Source organism: Hydra vulgaris, chromosome 09 (assembly GCF_038396675.1).
Source record: "Hydra vulgaris chromosome 09, alternate assembly HydraT2T_AEP".
Taxonomy (NCBI): Eukaryota; Metazoa; Cnidaria; class Hydrozoa; order Anthoathecata; family Hydridae; genus Hydra; species Hydra vulgaris.
The window spans coordinates 41,530,001-41,556,471 of record NC_088928.1 but is presented as its reverse complement, the minus strand read 5'-3'; the positions used below and the strand labels follow the sequence as shown (position 1 = coordinate 41,556,471).

Below are 26,471 nucleotides of genomic sequence, written 5' to 3'. Positions count from 1 at the left end.
AAACTATTTTTCTAAAATGATAGAACTTTTTAGTGTTCAAATTTTAAAATTAATAGTAAAGAACATTATGTAATAATGAAAATCATTATCTATCAATAGTTTATGATAGTGAAATTAATTTAATAATAGTTTATAATGAAATTTTATTTTATATTTTATTATTTACAACAAAATTAAGCTGCAGTTGAAGTAACTTAACTTCATTGTTAATGCAGTTAACAGTCATAACCTTATGTGATTCAACATAATCTTATATGAACAGAAAAAATATCTACTTTTAAATTTCTTTATAATAATTTACTACCTGTCCAGAACTGTAAAATATGGGTCTGGGTCACACCAACTCTGGGTCTGGGTCTATTTCACACCTATTACTATGCTTATTCTTTACTTCAACATTATATCAGCCCTCGGAATTAGAGTCGACATTCGACAATGCCAACCTAACTGCTAACCTTAAAGTGTTTAAGGTCGGCAAAAAATTGCTGACCTCATTTCTATGTTTTGTGGTAAGACCTTTGTATCAAGTTTTTTTTGCCAACCTCTAAAAGATTGAAGTTGGCAACTTATTAACGACTTCATTTTTCGTTATTCCGAGGGTTGTTTTATAGTTAAGCGATAGGAAAATAGTTTTTATACTTACAATACCTGCTTGAAATGTATTGAACTATTTCAATTGGTATAAAAAGTTTAAAAAGTGTAGAAAAAAACTTAAAAATATGTGGAATAACTCCATTGACCATGAGCCATATAATACGAGTCATGGTAAGTTTATTGCACATTGACTGTTTCTATACTTATACTTTATACAATCGTTTTACTTCAATAATTTTTAATATGTGGTAGAAATTAAAAAATTGTTAAAACCTATGTTTTAAGTTAACAATTAATGTTCAATACTTTATAACTTCTTCTTATAAAATTGTAAACTTCTAAAACTTCTTTTTTCTATAAGTAAGAAAGTCGTCTCTTCTCTATCATGACCTATTGACAACAACAAATTTCTCCCAATGTTTTGATGAATTTGATGATGATGATTTTCAGAAATTTTAAGCTTTTTAAAAGATTCTTGTTGTTTCATATGTTTTAGTATATATCTTTATATCATAGTATATAATATCTTTATGTTATAGTATATAATATCTTTATGTTATAACATGTGATTCCAAAAAATCTGGACAAACTTCCAGCCAATTTTTTCTCCAATCAAAATTGATACATAAATTTATCAATTTTGATTGGCTCGCACGCCATTTTGTAGAGAATTAAACTCTCTACAAAACTCATTAATTTTATACTGAGCAACAAATTTGAAATGATGAAAAAAGTTACTTCAAAACAAGATGACGTAAGAAAGCAAGTGTACGAGTTTATTTAAATTAACCCAGAACTTTCCAAAAACGCAATTGTAAAACATTTTATGATGGAAAGTATTCCAAGATCTACGCTCTACAATATTCTAAAACGAAAAGACAACAACATATTACCCGAACGACAATTTGGAAGCGGTAGGAAAGCAGTTAGGATGACAAAAAAGAAGATCAAACATATGAAAAAAAAAATCGACCATCAATATGGAATCAGTCAACGTTCTCTTGCTAAAAAATTCAATGTCAATCAATCATACATATGCAAAACGATAAAGCAGAAGACAATCATTCATTATCATAAAAAAATTAAGGCTCCAAAAAAAACTCCTAAACAACAATCTCTTGTTCGTCCAAAGTGCTCTAAATTGGTTGAAATTTTTCGAAAAAACAGGTGATCATTGACAATGAATCATATTTTGGATTAAGTAATTGTAATATTTCAGGAAACAGTGGATTTTATTCATCAGATGTTACTACGAAACCAAATAATGTTAAATTAAAAAGAAAATCAAAATTTGAACAAAAATTATTGGTTTGGGTTGCAATTTCTCCAAAGGGATTGTCAAAGCATTATGTTGGACCTTCTGGTCAAGCTGTCAATGAAAATGTGTACATAGACAAGTGTTTGAGATCATGTTTGTTCCCATTTATAGAGACTGTTCATAAAGATGATGAAATAGTTTTTTGGCCTGAACTTGCATCATCTCACTACTCAAAAAAAGTTCAAGAATTTTTGAGGTCCAAAAATGTCGAATATGTGCCCAGAAGTCAAAATATTGCAAACATACCAGAATTGCAACCTATTGAAGATTTTTGGAATGAATTAAAGAGAGTAGTATATGCTATTTGTTGGAATCACATGTTAGTATATAAAATCTGTATGTTGTAGTATATAATATCTTTATGTTATAGTATATAATACCTTTATGTTGTAGTATATAATATCTTTATGTTATAGTATATAATATCTTTATGTTATAGTATATAATATCTTTATGTTGCAACATATATCTTTATGTTATAGTATATAATATCTTTATGTTATAGTATATAATATCTTTATGTTGTCGTATATAATATCTTTATGTTATATTATATAATATCTTTATGTTATATTATATAATATCTTTATGTTATAGTATATAATATTTTTATGTTATAGTATATAATATCTTTATGTTATATTATATAATATCTTTATGTTATATTATATAATATCTTTATGTTATAGTATATAATATTTTTATGTTATGCATATAATATCAATAGAACTTTTTAAATGTTTTACTTTATATTTTAGAAAATTAAATGCACAAGCGAAAGGATTTAAACCCCTGCAATGCGGAATTGGAAGAACAGCGAGCTAACCACTTTGGCCACTTATGCATACTATAAATTTTTAACATTATTTATTAAGCAAAAAACTATAACTTTATAAAACAGCAAATAAATGCTATAAAATTAAAATTAGAGGAGATATTGCTGAAATTCAATTTTAAAGTAAAAGTAAAATTGTAAAACTTTTGTAAAAATTGTAAATAATTTTTAACATTACGTAATTTGAAGTTAACATAAGTTAGATATTTGCATACACTTTCATTTACATTACAAGAAAAAAACATCTTTACAAGAAAAAGTACTGCGACTATTTCTCGTTGTTAACTAATATATAATAACTGCTATGAGTTCCATGTCAAACACACGCAAATGTGTAATGGCAGCAGCATTAAATTCAATATTAATATATAACAGATAACAACATATTTTGATAAAAATAATATTTGATTAAAGATAAAGCACTTATAATCACATTTTTAACAAATACTATTAGGGAGAGGTAGGTAACAATAAAAATAAATACAATAAAAATGTTTGTTACCAACCTGGCGCCTTAGTAAATGAAAATACTGAGCAGGTGTAGTTGGATTCACAATTTGCATGTTGGTATTGTCACCATCTACAATGTCCTCTGAGCTGTCTGATAGCTGTAAAGTCAAGAAATATTTGTGCTATGTTTTAAACTCTAAGTACAAGGGTTGAATTAAGCGATTGCGACTTGCAAATATGGAAAAATATCTGGTCTTTAAAATTTTAATTTATGCAAAGTCGTGTACGTTGTTTTCAAGGAGCAAATTATTATAAGTTTGTTAGCGAAAATGTTATAAAAAAACAAAACAAAACAATAAACATGCGACTAGAAAAGTGACACTCTAGTCACTAACTGCATTATAAAAGTGATAAAACTATAATATTACTTTTATAAAGCACTTACAACTTTTAAAGTTCATTTTTTGTTCAAACAACATTAGTAACTCCAGACTTTAATCAAAGTAAAAAGCATCTAGAAAAAATAAAGTGGGTATTCAAATATTATTAAAAACTTCAGGAACTTTTACAAATATATTTAAACAACTTTATAAAAACGTACTTTATAAAAAGTTTAACATTATGAAAAATGTTACTAATAGTCCATAAAAATGCGTGTTAATATTTTTTAACCAATAAAAACTTTTTATTGGTTGATTTTAAAATTAACGCGCATTTTTATGGACCATTAGTAACGCTTTTCATAATGCTAAACTTTTTATACAGTACGTTTTTATAGAGCTGTTTAAGTTACTTAATAAGTTTTTAATATTATTTGAATGTCTACTCTATTTTTCTAGATGCTTTTCTACTTCAATTAAAATTTGGGATTACTTATGTTGTTTGAACAAAGAATGAATTATAAAAATTAAAAGTGGGTTATAAAAGTAATAACACTATTATAATGTTATTACTTTTATAATGCAGTTGGTCACTAGAGTGTTATTACTTTTGTAGTTGTAAGTTTATTATTTTATTTTTTATAAATTTTTTGGTAACAAATTCAAATTGATTTGCCCCTCAAAAACAAAGAACATGGTTTTGCATAAACTAAAATTGTGAAGACCAGATATTTTTCCGGATTTTTCATTTTGCAATCGCTTAATTCAACCCTTGAAGTAAAAGTAAAGAAAAAAAAATGATTTTGTTTAGTTTGTAACACCTGCAGGAATCTTTCCAGCTTGCAGCTTGAATGATCAGGACCTGCTCCATCCATACCATGTGGAAGAAGTAAAACCAAACCACTTTGTAAGAGCCATTTTACTAAAAAAAAAATAATATAAACAAAATTTAAAAAGCTCTCAACAACTTCAAGTTTTTTTTAACTTTTTTTGTTTTTTATTAAATTTCTTGCCTAAAATCTGCCTTAAATCGCTTGTAATTTATTTGTGATTTCTTCAAAGTCTGCTTTTTATACTCAAAAAAGTGCTTTTTGTGCTGAAGATTTAAAAAGCATGCTAAACTGTTTAAAATCTTTAGATTGCATTGCATTAAAATATTTTTTTTACAAAACGTAAAAAAGACATAATCAGGAATTTGACTTGAATTTAAAGAAGTACCAGGCTTTCTGATGGCCACATGTTTCTAAACAGGTCATTGTCTACTTTGAGACTTTCATTATTACTTAGTACAACATTTGTTTTTATTCTCTTTTATTTATCATAGTAAGTTTAATAAGATATATAATTAAGTGTCAACTCATTATTGTTATTCAATTTGAGTTAATTTGATTTAAGAATAAAGCTTTTTTTTTTCATATTTCATATTACTATCATTAACTTTTTCCACAATGAATGATCATATAAATTTATATATTATTTTCCCCTTGCACAAAATTTTCATTTTCCATGATTTTTATACTGTTTTAAGCATTACACACCTTCTAAACCAACACACAGAACACAATCTGAAAAAATTTAGATGTACATCAGCAGAAACTTGACCTACTAGCCTATACCATCGGTAACTATTGGCCGATTAATCAGCTTAACCATCGACAGATTAATCAGCTGATGGCATCAGATGATTAATTGGGATTGGACAATGCATTGACATTGGCTAATAGACCAAACTGCTACTGGGGGATGGGGCACCTTATATATGCAAAATACATACCTAATATTACTATAATACTTTTACATACATAAATTAAACCCTATTATTAGCCACAACCAGTCTTTGTCATTGGTACATTGCAATACTTGATGCACCTGTGTTTAATCCATCATGGGCTCTATGATACAAAACTGCAACACTAATTTTGTCATGTGTCATATATTCATGCTTTACATTGGCCTCTGATTAGACTAGATATTACAAAATGTACTGCAAGAACACTTACACATAAAACAAACCTACCTATTTACATTGCACTACCTTGCAGACTTCCTATTTATTTCTTAGACAAATCTCTTTTTTCTGTTGCCATTCACCTTATTTTAATTATACAACTTGATAAAAAAAATAATGGTTGACAAAAAATTCATTAAAGTAAATTACAATAGTCAAAAGAAGATTTAACCGGTTGTTAATGGCCAGTTCGTACTTCTTAAATAAAAGCACTTGTTAATCCCCAGTTAGTATAGGGTGTTTTTTTTATAGGTATAGAACTTGAAGTTAACAACACTATTTTAACTGGGAGCCATTTTGTTAGCTGTCAAGTGATTTGTGTTTAGTTTGGTTTAGCATTTCAGCATGAATAGACTGACGCCTGAACAATGCTTCCAAATTGTGCAAATTTATTTCGAAAACAATAGTTCTGTTCGAAATACGTATCAAGCACTACGTCCATTTTACAGTTGACATAATCATCCATCAGAGCAATTAATTTGATTAACTGTGGACCGTTTTCGCACCAATTTTACTCTACATGATAATATGTACCCACAGAGACGTTGTACCGTACGTACTGAAGAAGCCATTGCTGCTGTAGAGCGTAGTGTAGAGGAAGACCTGAATCAGTCTATCCAGCATAGTGCACAGGAATTAATACTGTGTCCATCCAATTTGTGGAAGATTTTGCGTAAAGATCTTGGTTTGCGTGCTTACAAAATCCAACTTGTGTAAGAATTGAAGCCACGCGATCACCTAGCAAGGTATACATTCGATGAATGGGCCCAAAACAAGATTGCCGCCAATCCCGATTCATAAAAAAATTTTTTAGCGATGAAGCTCACTTTTGGTTAAATGGCTACGTCAATAAACAGAACTGCCGTATTTGAAAATTGGACCTCCAGATTAGATTACGTTTAAATCAGCCATGGCGGTCATATGCCAGAAATCATATTTAAATTATAATGCCAAAACATTATCTTTTGAATAAAGTCAATTAAATGTCATTTAAAAAAAAAAACTTGTTTTATTCCATTTCAAAGTTCTATACCTCCAAAAAAAACACCCGCTACTTCTAAATAGTTTATTTAGTATTGAAAAGAATACTAAGAACATTTTCGATTGTGATAGGAGTGTTGTCCCAACCACAAGAGAAAAATAATTAAGTAACAGAAACCAGAGTTATTATTATGTGCAACAACTGATTAACCTATTTTTGTAGGATATCAGAAAGAGTAATGTTATTAGATTTGAGGGATGAATTAGAGAAAAATGTTAATAAGTCTTTGTTAAGTCTTATAACGATAATAATGATTATAAATTATAAAATTTAAATTAAAAAAAAAACTTACATTCTCCACTTGATATAAATGTGTCTATGATGATTTGAGCGCCATTAAAAAAGTCTCCAAACTGCGCTTCCCATAATACTAAATGTTTTGGATTTTCAATACTAATTCCATACTCATATGCTAACACAGCTTCTTCTGATAAAGGACTGTTTACAACCTTGCAAAACAATTTTACTGTTTAAATGTTCATTTTCACCATCTTGTCATTTTCAACATCATCCTCTATCTCTTCCTTCTCCTCTAATCATTATCATTTTTACCACCATCATTACCACCATCATTTTCATCATCATCATTACCACCACCATCATCATCATCATCATGGTCATCATCATCATCACAATCATCATCATCATCATCATCATCATCATCATCATCATCATCATCATCATCATCATCATCATCATCATCATCATCATCATCATCATCATCATCATCATCATCATCATCATCATCATCATCATCATCATCATCATCATCATCGTCGCCACCATCAAATATAAATCATCAAAAATAAATAAATAGTTCTCCTTTTTGTACTTTTAAATCTAATATCTTTACCTCAAGGAAACCAGTTTGCTCTTTAGACAAATTATTTAATGGAATATGTACTTCATCAGTTTGTTGATCAACAAACATGAAGTGTCGATGGCTAAATGTTCCGCGTCCAACATCTTGACCAGAAATGCGAACATGATTTCCTAAAAAGTTGCATTTTCATTGTAAATGTGCATATCTAGTACTGTGGATATAAGTCATTACTGTACTAATAATAATTTTGGTGACTATAATTTTAAAAATTCCAAATTAATCTAAACACTTTTCAAACAAAGAAGGAAAAAAAGAATAATTTAAAAAACTTTTTGTTGTTGTGGTTGTAATAAATGCCCATCTATATGTGATGTCACAAATCACATCATAGTGAAATCTTAACTTGAGAAAAAAAAAAGAAAACGGGATGCATTACAAAACAAAAAGAAATAAAAGCATGTACTTCAACCTTCCATGATAAGTGAACCCACAGCTAAAGCTTCAGCTGTGGCCCAATCAATTGCAGAGCCATCTTCCATTTTGGAAATACGTGCTTTGCAAAAGGTTTTTTCTAAATTTGGATGAATTGCAAATGTTGAAGGGGCCTCAACAGATTTGGAAGCAATGAACTTTAATAGATTTATATCGACACCTAAATAGGATTTAAAAAAATGTCAATTGACAATAATATTTATGTTAGATGAGTAGAAGTTATCAAAAAGTTAATAAAGATACCTGTGTTCCATACAGTTGTGTTTTCATGATGAGCTTGTGTCATATTTCTCCAATTTCCTTTGAAAGGTGACCAATGTGCAACAAACTGATCAGCTTTACTCAATTGGTCATTTAAAAAAAGTTCTTCACTCTCAATTAATAACTTTACATCTGTTTCATTTAAAACACCTTGATTAAGAAGATTTTTTGTGTAAAGTTCTGGGACAGAAGAACGTGAATTAATTAATTTATACATTCCAGGGTTCGTAAATGTAGGATCATCAATTTCATTATGACCCCTGTTTGTTTATTTAAGCAGTATATATATATATATATATATATATATATATATATATATATATATATATATATATATATATATACATATATATATATACATATAAATATATACATATAAATATATATATATACATATATATATATACATATAAATATATATATATACATATATATATACATATAAATATATATATATACACACACACACATATATATATAAATACACACGCACACACACACACACATACACACACACACACACACACACACACACACACACACATATATATATCTATATATATCTATATATATATATATATATATATATATATATATATATATATATATATATATATATATATATATATATATATATATATATATATATATATATACGTTAGTCATGAAAACTTAAACTACAAAATATATGCAAAGTCATCAGAAAGCTATTTAAACTAACCATTTCCTGTAGCAATGCATATTTACAATAACATCTTTCCTGAATCTATTTTTGTAATTCAGAGCTACTTTGGCAGATTTTGCAACATCCTAAATGGTAAAATTTATAACAATTAAAGTTGCTTAGGAAAGCTGAAGTTATCAAGTACATTACTACCACAGTTTTAGGATTTTGGATTAATTTAAAGTATTTATGTTTTTTTTAACTTTTGAAATCTCAAATCTATAAGCACACCTAAGTTTTTAGTAGAAATTCTGAAACTCATATTATAAATATATGGTATAATCAATGTATAGGAAAAAAAAATAACACATTAAAGCATGACCATCATTAAAAATTAACATTTTAAAAAAAATTAAAAATGTTTCAGGTAATGCTTATTATTTAAATTTAATTTAGAATAATTTTACTTCTGAATAATACCCAACAAATTTTTTCAGAAAAATACCCCACACATTTTTTTAGAATAATACCCCACACATATAAGTGCTACACTTCAGAACCAGATGGTATAAAAGAGAACAACAAATAGTTTAAGACAATATAGATCATTTGATAAATAAATATATAAATAAAATTTTAAGTAGTTCTTAACATCTTCAAGAAGTTTCATTTTAAAATTAACTTACTAAACGCAGCAATACATAATAAATAAAACAACTGGATCAAAACAAATTTATAAAAAAATGCTAATGATCAAAATAAACTTTTTTTCTAATGAAATGAAAATTTGAAAAAAACCTAAGTATAATTTTAGCACTTCCAAAAGCGTGGAAGATCTTATTAACTCTGAAATAGATAAAATGAATCATTGAATTCTAAATCGCTAAACAAAGGATTTATACATTTTTACAATACAATAATCACGTATTAGAAATTAACTTATCAATTTAAAAAATATATATCTATAAATAAATACAAAGCTGCAGAAAAAAATTGGCTAATCAAGCAAAAAAAGACAAAGCTGGTTATGGTCTCGTATACAACCCTCAACCACCAGAGCATTTCAAGTCAAACCTTGTAATGCAACAGACCTTAAAAAAATATAATTTGATTACAATCTTACTGTTGTGCATAAAAAACAATTCATTCTTGGGTTAACTGGTGTTTTCACTAGATTTACATTAGTTTGTACTTAATTGTCACAAAAAGCATTGGCAACTCAACTCTATCAAAGTAAATTGTGTTTAGTTTCTTACTTTTCTATCCTTCAAAAAAATTTTTTGTTTAAGTTTAATGTTTAATCGGATAATTAAAATGCAACATAAACAAAAAATTAGTTATGAAAACACCAGTGTAAGATTTTGATTTTGGAAAATCTTCCCAAGCTATTTTTAGTAAATAAGTCAATCTTATTAGCTTAATTGATTGTAAATACTGAAGATTATATACAGTTAGTTTCTTAAATTAAAATGAATAGTTTAAAATACATATTTACTTTTCAAAAAACAGTTTCTGCCTGAACATGTGAAGCAGAAGAGTATTGCCACCCAAATTATTTAAGAAAATAACTCCACAGCAATGCAAAAGTCACATATTATAAAGTAAATTTCCATATAAATTCTTAATATTGTAAAAAAGAAAAAATATAACCTCAGGAAAGTCACCATTAACATGTATAACAGGAGCGCCAATCATTTTTACAACATCAGAACAATGAGACATTGAGCTAAACAGCGATAATGTATATTTTAAAAATTATTTATTAAATCTTAGTTTAAAAATATTTTGATATCAGTGTTTGGTTTCAGATTTTTGATGTAGTTTTTAACTACTGTAAATAATTTATCTAAAGGAAAAAAATAGTATTTTAATATCAAAAATTATATCACAAGTTACTAAGAAATTAAGTATTGATTTACTAGGAAATTAAGTCAGGAGTTACAAGGAAAATATGCCATGAGTTACAAGGAAAATAAGTCATAAATTACTAGGAAATTAAGTCATGATTTACTAGGAAATTAAGTCATCAATTACTAAGAAATTCAGTCATGATTTACTTTCATGATTTACTAAGAAATTCAGTCATGAGTTACTAAGAAAATCAGTCATGAGTTAATAGGAAATAATGTCATGAGTTACAAGGAAATTAAGTCATCAGCTACAAGTAGTAAACGACCGGGGTTGATACTTGACTGGGGCCGGGTTTGATAAAATATAACAGGGACCGGGGCCAGGATTTGTGACCGGGGCTGCATAAACAATGATACATCCCAAAGTATTTTTTATCCAAAACTCATGTTATATTTTGTATATATATGGATATATAAACATCATTATAATCAACATGATCATCATAATCATCATTACCATCATGATCGTGATCATGATCATCATTATCATGATCATCATCATCATCGTTGTCATCATCAAGCTTTAGCTTTCTACTTATATGCTGTTTATCTTATATAAACAATCTAGAGCATTTTCTTTCTTTAACCAAACCTCATTTATACAATATATAAGACACTCTCTTCAAGTTTTCTTCTTCTACCACTACCATTTTCTCCTAAAGCTTCTACCTCTCTATATGCTGATACCTAAATCACTTTAATCTTCTCTAACAAACGTCCGATAAGACACTTTTTTCTAATCTGTCTAAGACTATGCCTCTTTTTCTTGTCGTGTTAGAGTCACACTTCACATTCATCTTATCATCTTCTATTTTGGCAAAGGCTACATCATTTTAATACTAAAGTTTATATAAATATGAATGGGTATTGTTTGCCAGCATCTTAAAAAATAGCAAAAATATGTTTATATTCATAATATGTATGCATAAAGCGCACCTTGAAAGCTTTTATTCCTTCTGGAATAAAAGTTTGGAAGCTTCTATTACTTCTATTCCTTTAATATTAAGTCAGGTTGCATCCTTTTGTCTGTCCCTTCATGCTATGAAAAGTAATGAAAATTAATATTAAGTCAGGTTGCATCCTTTTGCCTGTCCCTTCATGCTTCTGTCCCTTCATGCTATAAAAACTTTTATTAATTCAGTTTTTCGTTCTTACACATCAAAAAAGCCTTTTAACTCTTCCCCATCTTTGTGGTTTTATTTTTAATACATCCTGCAACTTTTGAAGTCTTCAGTTATCCATTTTCTAGTATTTTAACCTGTCCTCTATTTTAAAGTAACTCATAACTTAATAATGGTTGCTTGCAATATAGTTGAAAGTAAATTAGAGTTTAAAAATATATAAATATATGCCAGTATGTAATAAATATTAAATATAAAATTATAATACAAAAAGTATTATAATTTTTTTTCTAGCCCTGACTATCAACCCCTGCTAAATCTTATAATTTTGCCGGGGCCGAGTTTGCAAAAAGTCTTATTTTTAGCCGAGGTCATTTACTAGTTACAAGGAAATTCAGTCATGAATTACTAGGAAATTAAGTCATGAGTTCTTAAGAAATTCAGTCATGAGTTACAAGGAAATAAAGTCATGAGTTACTAGGAAATTCAGTCATGAGTTAATGATGCCAATTCTGCAATGGATTTTATTTATGATTTCCGGGTTCAATAATAAAAAATAATTTAAGTAGATGTAAAGTATGACACTCAGTATAAATGTTTCCATTCATCAATATAAGAATATCAACAATATTAATTATCCAGTGATTATTCAGGTCATATTTTAAAAACTCAAAAAAATTTTTCCTAGAATCATCCAGCACTTCAATGCATTTTGTGAATTAAGAGACACCTGTCTGTGTCTGAAAAAAATTTGCGCGTACAAATGAATGTACAAAATGCACATAATATAAGCATTATTTGTACGTGAAAAATGTTTAAATTCTTTAATTTTTCATGCAAGTAAACCAATGACATAGTGCTGTGGATGTTAAATTGCTAAAATTGAGGTGCGGCTGACAAAGTTGCGGGTTGAGAACAATTTTTTATTTCCTTTAGAGTTTTAACAATTATTTCCTTTAGAAATTTAACAATTTTTAATTTCCTTTAGAGAACAATTTCCTAAGAGAACAATTTTTTGTTTGTTTTTTATCTAAATTTTATTTTGAAGTTGTTTTATGTTTTTTAACTATTATTGTTGTTTATTTATAGCTATGTTTATATGTTTATCATTATTTTAATTTTTCAAAGTTTCATGAATAAGTACATCAATGCTTACATAAATCAATTTAAATGTGAATAAACACAGTGGAGTGTACATACATTGACTGACTTAAATAAGGATAGATGCATTAGAGCTTACATACATAGACTGAGGGTTTAGATTAATTTAAAGTGTTTCAATATTTATTTAAATAAGGTTTATAAATTGATTTAATTTATAAAAAAATAATTATTAAATCAAATGACACTAGATTTTTAGGTGAAATAGTCAAAATAATTAATAAACCCACGAGTTTAAATTAAAAAATTAGTTGTACATGCAAAAAAATGCCTAATCTAACTATCTATAGCATTAACCTAACTATCTATAGCATTAACCTAACTATCTATAGCATTAACCTAACTATCTATAGCATTAACCTAACTATCTATAGCATTAACCTAACTATCTATAGCATTAACCTAACTATCTATAGCATTAACCTAACTATCTATAGCATTAACCTAACTATCTATAGCATTAATCTAACTATCTATAGCATTAACCTAACTATCTATAGCATTAACCTAACTATCTATAGCATTAACCTAACTATCTATAGCATTAACCTAACTATCTATAGCATTAACCTAACTATCTATAGCATTAATCTAACTATCTATAGCATTAACCTAACTATCTATAGCATTAACCTAACTATCTATAGCAATAAGTAATTGATGAACAATACCTTTATGGTTTTAATTATTTGATGACAAAGTTATATTTAAAAAAATTTTAATATAACTTTTTGGATGTCTGGAAAAAATAAAATTTTAAAGAAATATCTGAAAATGTACTTGAATACTTAGTACTATAAAAAAACATTTTGTCTGAAATTTTTTAAACATTTTTTACACATTAATTTATTTTAAATATATTAACAAACCTCCCTCTATCATATGGTGTTGTAAATCCAACATGATTGTTAACAACTAAATGGATGCTTCCACCAACGTCAAAGTTTGGCAAACGTGAAAGACATACTGACTCCATGACAATCCCCTATGGAATAAAAAGTTTATTTGTACTTAATAAAATATTCTTTTGTTAACTAGCGCACCCTAGTGGTTAACCAACACACCCTGGTTGTTTACTGGTGTTATCATTGTTATTATCACTCTTATTATTAATTCAACTACCGCTGTTAATGATTATTATTATAACTATTAATGTTATTAACTTCAACAAAGTTTTTACTTAAGACTAGTACATATTAGTAAATATCCATGAATTGTAATAACTATTTCATATATATACATATATATATATATATATATATATATATATATATATATATATATATATATATATACATATATATATACATATATATATACATATATATATATAAATACATATATATATATATATATATATATATATATATATATATATATATATATATATATATATATATATATATATATATATATATATATATATATATATATATATATATATATATATATATATATATATATAGGGCTGTGGAGTCTGCATTTTAAATAATGTGTAAAATTTGGACCACCCTAATATGCATATATATACATATATATATATATATATATATATATATATATATATATATATATATATATATATATATATATATATATATATATATATATATATATATATATATATATATATACACACATATATATATATATTTTTATATGCCTAACGATATATATAATGTATAAAACTTTTTAATATAAATGTATTTCTACAGTCAGCTGATTTTTTTCCAGTTTATTACAGCTTTTGAAATATTATACTTTCAAATATTTATATAAAATAATTTTTTACAACCAAATACTATTTAAGTATTTAAAGATATTTATAAAAACTTATAATTAAAGTTTTCTATAATCAATAGAAGTTTTTTACAATTCAAGAAAAAAAAATTTCATTTCGTTAAAAACTCAAATAACTTTGGTTGTGCTTGGATAACATTTACATTGAAAATGAATGAAACTGATATTGACTTTGTTTTTACTACAACAAACTTTATTTTTTACTACAACAAACTTTGTTCTTGCTACAACAAACTGCTCTATATCTTGTAATAAACATTTTTCTATTAGCTATTCTGGAGTCAACTATGTTGCTGAGTACTTTCTTCAACAACCATGTTACTTTGTTACATACAACTTACATTTCTGAACCTGTTATAGTGTGTCATGTAATTACAACAACTTGTGCTCAACAAGCATTTGAATTAAAGTTTTGTTTATATTTAATTGATTAACTTGAATTCTAATAAACTTACTATTGGACTACTATATTCAATCAAAAGATTATGATAAACAAAGAAATATATGATATGATAAACTAAAAAACAAAGAAATTTAAGAAGAATAAACAAACATAAAAATAAAAATAAGATAAAAGTTGCAGAGTTTAGCATAGTTACCTGACCAGCCATTGCTGCATCACCATGCACTAAAACGCTAAGCACTCTGTTTTGGTTTTCCATACTTCCGTAGTCTCCATACTTCTTTGTTAGTTGTCTACTTCTTGTTTTCCCCATGACAACAGGATGACTTGCTTCCAAATGAGAAGGGTTTGGTAGCATTGTAATATGAAGATCTGTACCATGATTCTTAATATTGATTGAAGATGCTAAATAAGATAAGAAAACTTATAAAGATTTTAGTCTTGCAATACATACTTGCACCACTTTAATTTTATAGTAAATAATATAAAAATTTTAAAAACTTTACTCACATAAATTTTAAAACTTTATTTTTAAGCTGCAAAATAAACTTTATTAAAAATCCTATTTACTTTTTTTTTAGACTTTTCACCTTCTATATTGTATATAGTATAGGTTGAGGGAGCCACTACAGTCTAAGAGAACTTTTATTTACATTTAAAATTATTGTTATACCTCTCTCTCTCTCTTTAAATCCATAGGCTCCAAAACACAAACCTTGACAAACAAAGTTGCTGGACAGAGAAACAGCTTGTGGTTTATAGGAAGAACAGGCATATTTAGGAGAGAGGAAAGGTTATTATATTTTGTTTCTATGTTTCAATCATCATGATTAAACAACAACAAAATATTTTTTATTAAAGTTTCTAATTCAACATATGGTTAAGCGGCAAACCAACCTACCCAGCAAACTATAATAAAACTTTAGGTATACAAAGTTGAAAATAATTTGTACTAAAAAATGTAGAGTTTCTTTGCAAACACCAATATACTATTCTCAAAATTTTCAAATGCACTGAACAGCAATTACATTTAGTTTGTTTGGTGTAGTTTGGTGTAGTGGCTTTTGTTGAAAACTTTTGAACTTTGCTTTCAATTTTTCCACATTTTTTGTACAGGCTGGTTTGGCACCAAGCCACCCATATTTACTATGTTTCTATATATATTTTAAAAAATTCACGAAAAAAAAAAAAGAATTCTGCACTGTCAAACAAACAAACAAAAAATTCAGAAATTTTTTAATGCATAAATTAACAAAAAAAAAGGTAAACATTTTAATGCATAAAGTATTTTGATACATAAATATTTATGAATAATTATTTTGTTATTTTGTTTTGTTTTAAATTCATTTTCAAAAAAAAAAAAATTTCTTTTAAGTATAAATTCTTTTTATTCTATTTCATTCAAAAATTGAGAAAACATTTTCTTCTGTCAAGTTGATTTGAGGCTCTTAAGCCATGACAACTTATTTAAGAGAATGAAAGCTATAATATAAAATCTTCAACTTAATTGTGAGTAAGTGTATTATGAGCTTGTAATTCTTGGGTGGTAATCCTCCTTGCAATAGTGTCACAATAAAATTACTCAGTCCTGATCTGCAAAAACAGATTACTGCCAGAAAGAGCATCAAGTTGTAAAAAATTGCTTCAACTCTTTCCACAATGTAATTTAAATAAGAAAATCGCATTATAGGAACCCATTCAAATTACAAAAGTGTAAAAACAGGGTTGTTAAACCTTTTTTAAACAATTGTACAAAGCTAAGTTTTACACTAATGATAGCATAACAATCGATTAAAAAATATGATGAATTTAGAAGCCACTGCAAAGTTTAAATCATAACCAATAATTATATTTTTTTATATAGAAAAGTAGACAATAGTGGAAGGTTTCAACAGTATTTAAAAGTTTCAGTAGTTGAAGGTTTTAGCAGTAGCGGCACTAACAATATTATGCACACACTTGAGGAAGTAAGGTTAGCCTCAAAAAAATGTCCTGGGGTCATATCATACCTTTCTGGGACCATACTGATATCTATTTTAAGAAAATAATGCCTTGGAAAATTTTGTGAAGATCCAAGAAAAAAATATGCTTTCGTAAAAACACAAAAAATCTAGTATTTTCACTTATACCTGCAACAAATATTCTGTTCAATCATGAGTTGTTCCAAGATTATTACATATATTAAAAACTTTTAAACTCTTAAAATGTTTACAATACACAAAGCTTTTACTTGATTGGTAATATGTACTCATATTAACAATAGTTACTGCGTTATTAGACAAAATATAAAAATGTTAACTTTTTGACTAACATTTTAAAATAATTTTACTATGAAATGTTAAAAAACCTTATTGATGTCTTGTGTAAAGTCTTTATAAGGTTGTTTAAAAATTATAGATTTATATTATGCTGTTCACATTTTACATATAGAATGGCAATTTTACCTACAAAACTTTTACTAACGCGTTGAGCCATTTAAGTTAAGCCAAACCTTTTTTCAATTGAAATATTTAAGCAGCCTTTTGAAATAGTTGATGTGGAAAACATTAAACAGTAATTGTTGTAAAAAACATTTTCACTGAAATTGTAAAATTATTTTATTTTTTTTATAAAAAAACAGAAACTTAAATTTTTTTCTCCTTCCCTTTTTAAAAAATTTTTATTTTAAATTTATTTTATTATATTTAAATTAAATTTATTATAATATTAATAAATTTATTTTATTAAATTTTATTTTATTTTATTTTTTTAAAAATTTAAAACCTTCTATTTTACAATTTTTTTTTAAACTTTTTTTTAATTTCTAAACAATGTTAATGAAAAAAATTTAATTAACTTAATTTAAATCGGATAAAAAAAATTATTTATCCGATTTAATTTAAGTTTCTTTTTATGTTTGTTTTACTTTAAACTATTTTGGTTATTTATAGTTTTAAATCAATAAATTTTTTTCATCCCTTTACGAAAGTGCTAATATACATAATAATGAAAAGAGGGGCTGCGATAGCAGAAGTGTTTCATATACTTAGTTGATGCTAAAATGGAGCAAATTATTTAGAGAAAAGAGACACATTTCCACACGTTTCCAATCAAATTGAGGCAAGTCCAAAACAATCTTCATTCAAGTCACGTGGATGATCCATTTTGTACAGCAACTATAAAGAATGTGGAAGAAGCTTGCTCTTTTTTAGGCCCCAAGGATGAGTGCTTTATAAGTTAAAACAATAAAGCTCGAATGTGTGCTTTATAAGTCAAAACAATAAAGCCGCTTACAAACAAGCTTCTATATTAATGCATATGTAATATCAAGTTTCTCTTCCTGATTATGATTGGGTCATCACCACAAAGCACAAGCTCATCCTGTCTCACTACGCAGGCATTAAAATCAAACCAGATGGGCTCAGAAAATCTGACGCAGTTTCCTATTTTGGTCCCACTTATATTGCTGTTTGATCTGAACATTCATCATCGACAGTGTATGTTCACAGATTGGAATTTGAACAACTTTAGACTGCCAGAGTTCAATTCCATTACAAAAAACCCTTTGACCAAGTTGGTTAAGCCAGTGGTTGTCTTCAGGATTGATTTAGCGGAATTGATTCTCCCTCATGATCATTATGGAATTCATCTAGACTCTTAAGGAATTCAAATTCATTTTTAATATCAACTCTTTATCAAAATACAATATAAACATCATATTAATAGACTTAGGGAATTAATTACCTGCATTGCGACTTGTATTTAAGGTAGGACAGTAGATATTTACTTGGAGGAAACAGAATTTTGATTTCGCTGAAAAGATCTGTGCCTTGATCTTTTCAGGTCTGATGATTGATCAGTTTCCAATGGTGGTTGAATGTATCAATCGGATATATTTGATAAGAGATGATGGAGCTTGATGCTCGTCATCTCTTATCAAAGGATCAGGAATGGTCACCCTTTCATGTGCGCACCAGCCAATATTTCACGCAAATTGTAAAATGTGAGGATCCTGGATATTGTTCTTTGAAAAGAAGCTCTTATTTTCATGTTATTCCCAGTCAATTTCTGCATCCACCTATTCCAATCTGCCAGTTTGAAGATGGCTTGAAAGCTATATTTGTTTCAGATGTCACCAGCAAAATCATTTTCTTTTTGTATTTTTTCTCATTGCCTCCAATATTCAGAGCACCATTCCTTGATCATTAAATCACTCAAACTTCCTCCTTACGATCTGTTTTGTCTCTCTGTGCAATCAAATTTATCATAGAGATTTTGTAAGAATTGTAACTTGTATTCTCCTACCAAATCATGTATAAAAAGAATGTTAGCATAACTCATTCCAATTTTATTTTCTATATGGCATTTACCCTTTTGCAAGTTAGACCTGTTCACATTGCCACCAAGTGCAAAAGAGAGTTAATGACCGTAATTGCGATAGTAGAGAACGCGAAAACACAGAAAAATGTATTTTATGTGGAAAATTTCAACAAAAATTCTCAAATTATAATAGAATTTTGTTTTAGAAAAAATAGAGAGAGAGGGAGGGGGGGAGGGTATAAGAAAAAAGGACCAGTGACAAAGGAGGGGGTCAAAAATTGTCTAAAAATAGTGATGGCCTTTATGGACAGCCCCTGAGAAAATAAAATAATAAATATCTTAAGCACCCATTATATCAAAATATATATACTATTTTAAATTGCATCAATCTGTATAACTAACATAATACTGCCATTTTTATTGGGAAAAAAAATGGCAGTATTAAATCTTAGTTCAACACTTAGATGAATGGCCGAACATGCTTTAAGCAAAATCAACATTTAGATGGATTTTCATAGATTCAGATTCAGAAGAACAATTTTTAACAATGGATTGATAAAATGTTTATTCTAGAAACACAAAGTAAATAACTTTGAATTTCAGCATCAACACAACAAAAAATAACTTTTTTTTAAAAAATGATTTCAAACAAAAAAAAAAAGCATCAAAACTAAATGAATTTTAGATGGTGATACCATGCATACATAGTTAATGGTCAAAGCATGCATGCATAATGATAAATTCATTCATAAGGAGTAATTACATTGATTGAATAAAATTTCAAACTGTGTCTAAGCATTACATAGAAATTCAAAATTTTGGCTTTAAAAATACTTTTAGTGAGACTGTAAAAATTACTGAAAAAATACCTACTTAGGTGGGAAATGACGTCGCCAGTAAATTTAAAGCTTGATTCAAACTCAGGATTTCCTTTTATCTACAAAAATTTATTAATCTTTTTTTGTTACAACAACATAACAATTGATATTATTATAAGTATTGACATTATTATTATTATTATAAACAATGACATTATTGTTATTATTATTATTATTATTATTATTATTATTATTATTATTATTATTATTATTATTATTATTATAAATACTGATATAGTTAAAAAAAATTTTTAAAACCTGTTTTTAAAGCCATATAAGAAAAAAACTGTAGTATATTCTGCATAATATTAGAAAAAAGAACCATGATTAGCCCCAGTGTAACAGACATAATTTTTCTATTTATATTATTTCTATTTTTTTTATTTGGATGAACAATCATTTACAACCAAGTCTATTACCTTTAACTAACTTAGCTTCAATATTCAATAAACTTTTAATTGTTACTTTGTTCGAATAAGGGATTGTAATACCAGCATACTGATAAATTTTTGTTCTGGTAATTTAACCTGTAAATTACAACTATTTACCGGTAATTTGCCAATTTTTCTGCACAGATTGTCTCAATTTCTATATAAAATTAATTTAAAACAGTAATTAAGACAATCCGAATTATTTTGTTATATAGAAAACTCGATTTAGTTTTAAATAAAGTATACTTGAATTAATTTCATTAAAATTGAATACATAGTTGAATAATAGTTGACTAAATTTCATGTTTTATTAGTAATTTATTTTAAAAGCAAAACAAAAAATATTTTTTTAAATTTCTTAAAAACATAAAATTATATCTACATGAAATAATTGTTACCTTGTAAAATAGCTGTGAATGAGGAAATTCAAGCAAGCCTGTGAGTAAGCTTAATCTTCCCCTGTGAGGGATTGATAATAGAATATCTTCAACTTCTTCTAAAAAAATAATAACAAAGCACACTTTTTATTTGGGTTGTTTATTTTTAATACATAACCAAAATAAAAATACATTATAAATTCTTTAAAACTTAAAAGTAAAGATAAATAATAACAATAATAAAACAATGAATCTTTGATTACTTTCAGAACATGCCAAAATGAGTTCATCAAAAAAAGCCAACATACTTTCGCAGCCTTCACCACTGTACCTTTTAAGAGTAGGAAATTTTTTCCCCAGAAAGTTTTCAAAGACCTTAACAAAGCAATTTTATATATATATATACATATATATACCAATATAATATGTGTTTTATATATTTATTTTAACTTACATTATTTTATATTTAATTTATTTACAAATAAAATTTAACATTTAAAAATACTTCTAGAATGCCACCTGTGATTTCATAAGAATTTGAAAAATTCTTCTTTGTCTTTCAGCTGGTATTTTATCTTTATAAATACTTTCAGCAACTTCATAAAGCCAATCTTTTTCAATATGTGACTAAATATTAGCACACACATATATATATATATATACATATATATATATATATATATATATATATATATATATATATATATATATATATATATATATATATATTTTATATATATATATATATATATATATATATATATATATATATATATATATATATATATATATATATATATATATATATATATATATATATATATATATATATACACACACACACATACATATATCATGGCTATTTCAAAGTAAGCTTTATGGCTTCTTGTTATTTTTTAAAAATAATCACTTAAAGAGTTTTACTAAAACTTTTATAACTTTTAAAATACTAGAGATAATTTTGTTCTGTAAAAAAATTGATAATGCCAATACAGTTTTGTATCTTATGATATTTAAAGAAATAATCAAAAACTCCTTCGAATTTTAAAGTAAACGGGCAAATGATGAACATAGCTCTATTTCTATAATTTATTGTTACTTTTTATCTAAACAAAATATGAAAAAACATTTTTTAGATATATATTATCAAATATAAACATTATTAGACCATTATAATTTAAAAAAGTTTACTTAAACTAAATGTGATATGAAACAGGGATTATTAAAGATCAAAAATCAAAATTGCAAAATAATAATAGAGAATTGTTTTAACATTTTATGTTTTATGTCATTAATTTGAAAACATAAATACAAATTTACGCAAAAAACTAGAGAAATTTGCAAAACATGACAAGTTTGAAAACATATTGCCTGACATAGCTAGAAGAACATAAAATATTTTTATGGTTTTATTATGCATAAAAGATTGAAATTTCAATAACTTGAGTCATCCGTCAAAAATATTATGTTTGGCATTTAAAAAGAAAAACTTATAATATAAATGCATTAAAAACAGACTTTATATTAAATGAAACACATGGATGACATAAGATTCAGAAAGATTAAACATTCATTGATAAGTGTTCTAAGTTGCAGGTGTCTAGCATAAAGATAAATTAGGCAATCTTAGTTTTCCCAAGACAGGTTTTTCGTAAATATCCCAAAATAAAAAAGTGATCACAAATCATTGAAAATATTTTAATTTTTATTCCCTTTAATGTAATTATTTATTTAACAAGGAAAGATAGATCTTTTATATATTTTTTATTTAAAGATGAAAGCGTTTATAGAAAAAAAAAACTTTTATTTTAAAGTTAGTGAATTTTTATACTTTGTAAGTGTAAATATTTTTTTGATAAACACGTGACATCAAGCTCATTTTTATATTGAGTGAAACAGCCGTGATCAAGGAGGTTTAATAAACAGGAGGTGGTGTCACGTGACTTTTTTGAGGCCAGTTTTTAAAACAGCTGCCATTTTGTTTAACCCAAAACATTTCATGGAACTCAAAATTTTACTAAAAACTTTATTAAAACCTAGTTAAAAGATTGCACCAGGTGATTGAATTATTTGTCATTTTATGTTTGGCAGCTTATACTATCTCATAAAGAATTATTTGCTAACTGATTACCTTTTTCAGTTTATTCTAATAACATTTGGAATACAGAAATAGATATTCAGATAGATGTTTTTCAACACGATACTAGAAGATATTTCAGATAGTATAAAAGATTTTTGAGAAAATAAAACCACATGTTTGTGAGTTTTTACCAATATTTAAACAATTTAAAATAAATATATAATTACATGTATGTTTGTGTGTTTATATTTGTATATTATATATGTGTATATATATATATATATATATATATATATATATATATATATATATATATATATATATATATATATATATATATATATATATATATATACATATATATACATATATATTTATATATACATATATAATATACATACTATTTATTTTAAAAGTGACATAAGTCACTTTGTTTTTAAACAGGTTTTTAAAGGTTTGTGTTTTAACTTGCTATAGAATTAACTAGTAAACCTTCTTTCAAAAATATCCTAATAATTTTCAACACAATTAGTTTATATCATTTTACTAATGAAGAGATACTGTTACATAGTAATCATTGCTATCAATTTTTTTGAAAAGGTGACTTATGCTGCTTTCAAAAAAATACAACTTATTTATCATATATGAGTAATATATCATATATAATATGATATTACTCTAGTGATTTTTTTGTTTTATTAGTCAATATTTTTATAGAATTCTATTAAAAATTAAACATCAATATTCAACAAAAGTTGATAACTGCTCAGCATAGAGAAAACTTCTAATCCTCATAAGTTAGCAGCTGTGCTTGAAAGAAGAAGAAGAAGAAGTACTAAATCAGCTTTATGTGCAGAAGCTGGTATGGATAGAACTAAGCTCTTATGTGTGAGAGATCAGTATGGTGCCATACTGATCTCTACGATACATATACGATACATATGATACTGATACCATACCATACCAGGCATTTTTGAAGCACCAGAGTAATCGCTTATTTAGTTTCTTTCTAGCTTTATCACTAACTTTTGGTAATTTTATCTTACTCTAATTAACCAAGATCATATAAAGCTATTTTTTTATACTCAACAGTTGCACAAAAAGATTGTCATTTTACAGGTCAAAAAGGTCACATAAGAAATTAATTTCAGCTTTAATTTTGCTTAAATTTTGTTGACATTTAATAAAAAACTCAAACAATTTTTTTTTTTCCATAAGATGTTCACACTATGTAAAATATGGCATCTGCTAAAATCACATTTACTATCTGAATGTCTACTTCAGTATTCAAATATTTGGAATGAACTGAACCTGACAATCAGTTAGCAAACAATTCTTTGTAGTATAAGACAACCTAGGAAACAACTGGCAAACTATTCAATCAACTATACCATTATTTTGACTTGATTTCAGGAAAGTTTTCTACTAAAAATGTAAAGTTCCGCGCCAAACATTACAATGTTTTGGGTTAACCGAGATGGTAGCTGACTTTCAAAACTCACTGTTAGAAAATTTTAGGGTTTATCATTGATGAAAACACCCGAAAAAATCCTTTTGAGGGGTGATAGTACATACCAATGTGATATCATTCCAAGTATTTTTAAAATCCAGGATTGGCGTCTGTGAGAGAAATTTGCATTTCAATGTTTTCCTATAATAGTCATAATTAAAACCCATATTCTTGATTGAAAAACTTTATAGAACATTGTTTTTTTCTATACTTCGTTCAAAAATTATACATTTTGCAAAAATAGAAAAGCAACACATGAATAAAAGAGGCTTCTAAAGACTAGTTTCAGAAAATAAATTAAAAATAAGCTTCTATTCTACTCTACCAAATTTTTTTTTGGCAGTGGTTTCCTTGAAAATGTCCACCATGGAAGGGCTGCAGAGGGATGTTTAATGCCTCAGGCCAAGTCTTGCATTCTGGCCAAATGTTGGCCAAGTTTTTGTAGAGATGGTTGACAACACCAAGAAGCAAGTGAAGTTCCATGGGTGGGATTGCATCCAGAATGAGGGACTCATCTGGGAAGTTCAACAAAGGTGAGTGGATGACATTTCCGAATTGTTTAGCTTTTTTCACATCAATTCCATGAGCAATGAATTCTTTGTGTGCTTTTTTAATGCCTCCAAATGTTCTCAAAGAACCACATAGTCCAAGTTTTGAAGAATCAGCATCACACCAACAACATAGATGTTTACTGGCATGGGATTGAATTCCACAGATGATATTTACAACTTTCATGTCACAAGACAAAACAAAGTGAATTTGACTGTGTCAGTTTCAAAAGGTTTTGTATGTTTTCATATGTTTCTGGCATTCCTTCAGAGATGGCAATTAAAAGCTGTTTTTTTTACTCCAGAGTCTTTGAAGGAAGAGTTGTAAAACTTTGGTGATTTTAAGACTGGACTTGTTGGTTCTGGAGTTGTTTTAAGAACACCCATACTCATCTTAAGAAAGTCTTCACCCCCATCAATTCCAATCTTAACAAGAGGCTGATCAGAAACATTTTGTGCAGATAACACAAACTGCAGTACGCTGACAACATCCTTGCAATGTACAACTTCTCTGATTGTATCACAATTGGAAAATTTCACTTTTGAAACAGTGAAGTAGTTATTGAGCAACTTTCCTTGTTCTGAAAATTTTTTAGCAAAGTAAGGCTCAACAACTCTTTGAGGGCTGATGAAGTTTAGTGTTGAAGCAAGTTGTTTCATGCGATTGTTGGATAACCCTGTATTAAGCTGAACTTTCACCAAGCTTTCAGCAGGAAGTGGTTCCTTGAAAAGTTGAGTTGGTGCTGCTTTTCCTTAAACAAAATTAAATTTTTTTTTTAAATTGAAAAATGGATTTATGAATAATGGTTTTCTAAGGCATAAACAAGAAAATATTAATTTCTAAATTAATCAAATGGACATACCAAGTTTGAGTGGTAATTTAAGACCTCCACTTGCTTGGCGAAGTCGCACAGTACCATTGGGTGATGAATCATGTGCTTTCAACACAGAATAAGCCACAACCTCTGCACCTTTGATGTCTTCTTTTGCTAGCCTTAGTAGGTTGACCCGTCTTATTGCAGGGGTGCAATAATGTGGTAATCCTGGTCCAACTATTGTCAGACAATGTGAACATCTCTTATGAAC

General features: G+C 27.0%; 1 protein-coding gene across 2 annotated transcripts in view; it reads right to left on the bottom strand.

The window, feature by feature from the left end:
• Nucleotides 1-26,471, bottom strand: part of LOC100204465 (2-oxoadipate dehydrogenase complex component E1) — a 58,026-nt gene that overhangs the window by 5,918 nt on the left and 25,637 nt on the right. The window contains exons 5-18 of one of the 2 annotated variants that reach the window (XM_065805729.1): nucleotides 21,767-21,874; nucleotides 21,511-21,622; nucleotides 21,269-21,366; nucleotides 20,435-20,498; nucleotides 15,459-15,667; nucleotides 13,929-14,044; nucleotides 10,518-10,593; nucleotides 8,925-9,013; nucleotides 8,186-8,463; nucleotides 7,920-8,102; nucleotides 7,481-7,620; nucleotides 6,920-7,076; nucleotides 4,399-4,499; nucleotides 3,254-3,355 (exon numbers count right to left, since the gene is read on the bottom strand). In XM_065805729.1, the coding sequence (XP_065661801.1) occupies nucleotides 3,254-3,355; nucleotides 4,399-4,499; nucleotides 6,920-7,076; nucleotides 7,481-7,620; nucleotides 7,920-8,102; nucleotides 8,186-8,463; nucleotides 8,925-9,013; nucleotides 10,518-10,593; nucleotides 13,929-14,044; nucleotides 15,459-15,667; nucleotides 20,435-20,498; nucleotides 21,269-21,366; nucleotides 21,511-21,622; nucleotides 21,767-21,874 (1,833 nt within the window). The remainder of the gene's footprint in view (nucleotides 1-3,253; nucleotides 3,356-4,398; nucleotides 4,500-6,919; nucleotides 7,077-7,480; nucleotides 7,621-7,919; nucleotides 8,103-8,185; nucleotides 8,464-8,924; nucleotides 9,014-10,517; nucleotides 10,594-13,928; nucleotides 14,045-15,458; nucleotides 15,668-20,434; nucleotides 20,499-21,268; nucleotides 21,367-21,510; nucleotides 21,623-21,766; nucleotides 21,875-26,471) is intronic. The other variant, XM_065805730.1, reaches the window with a different exon arrangement.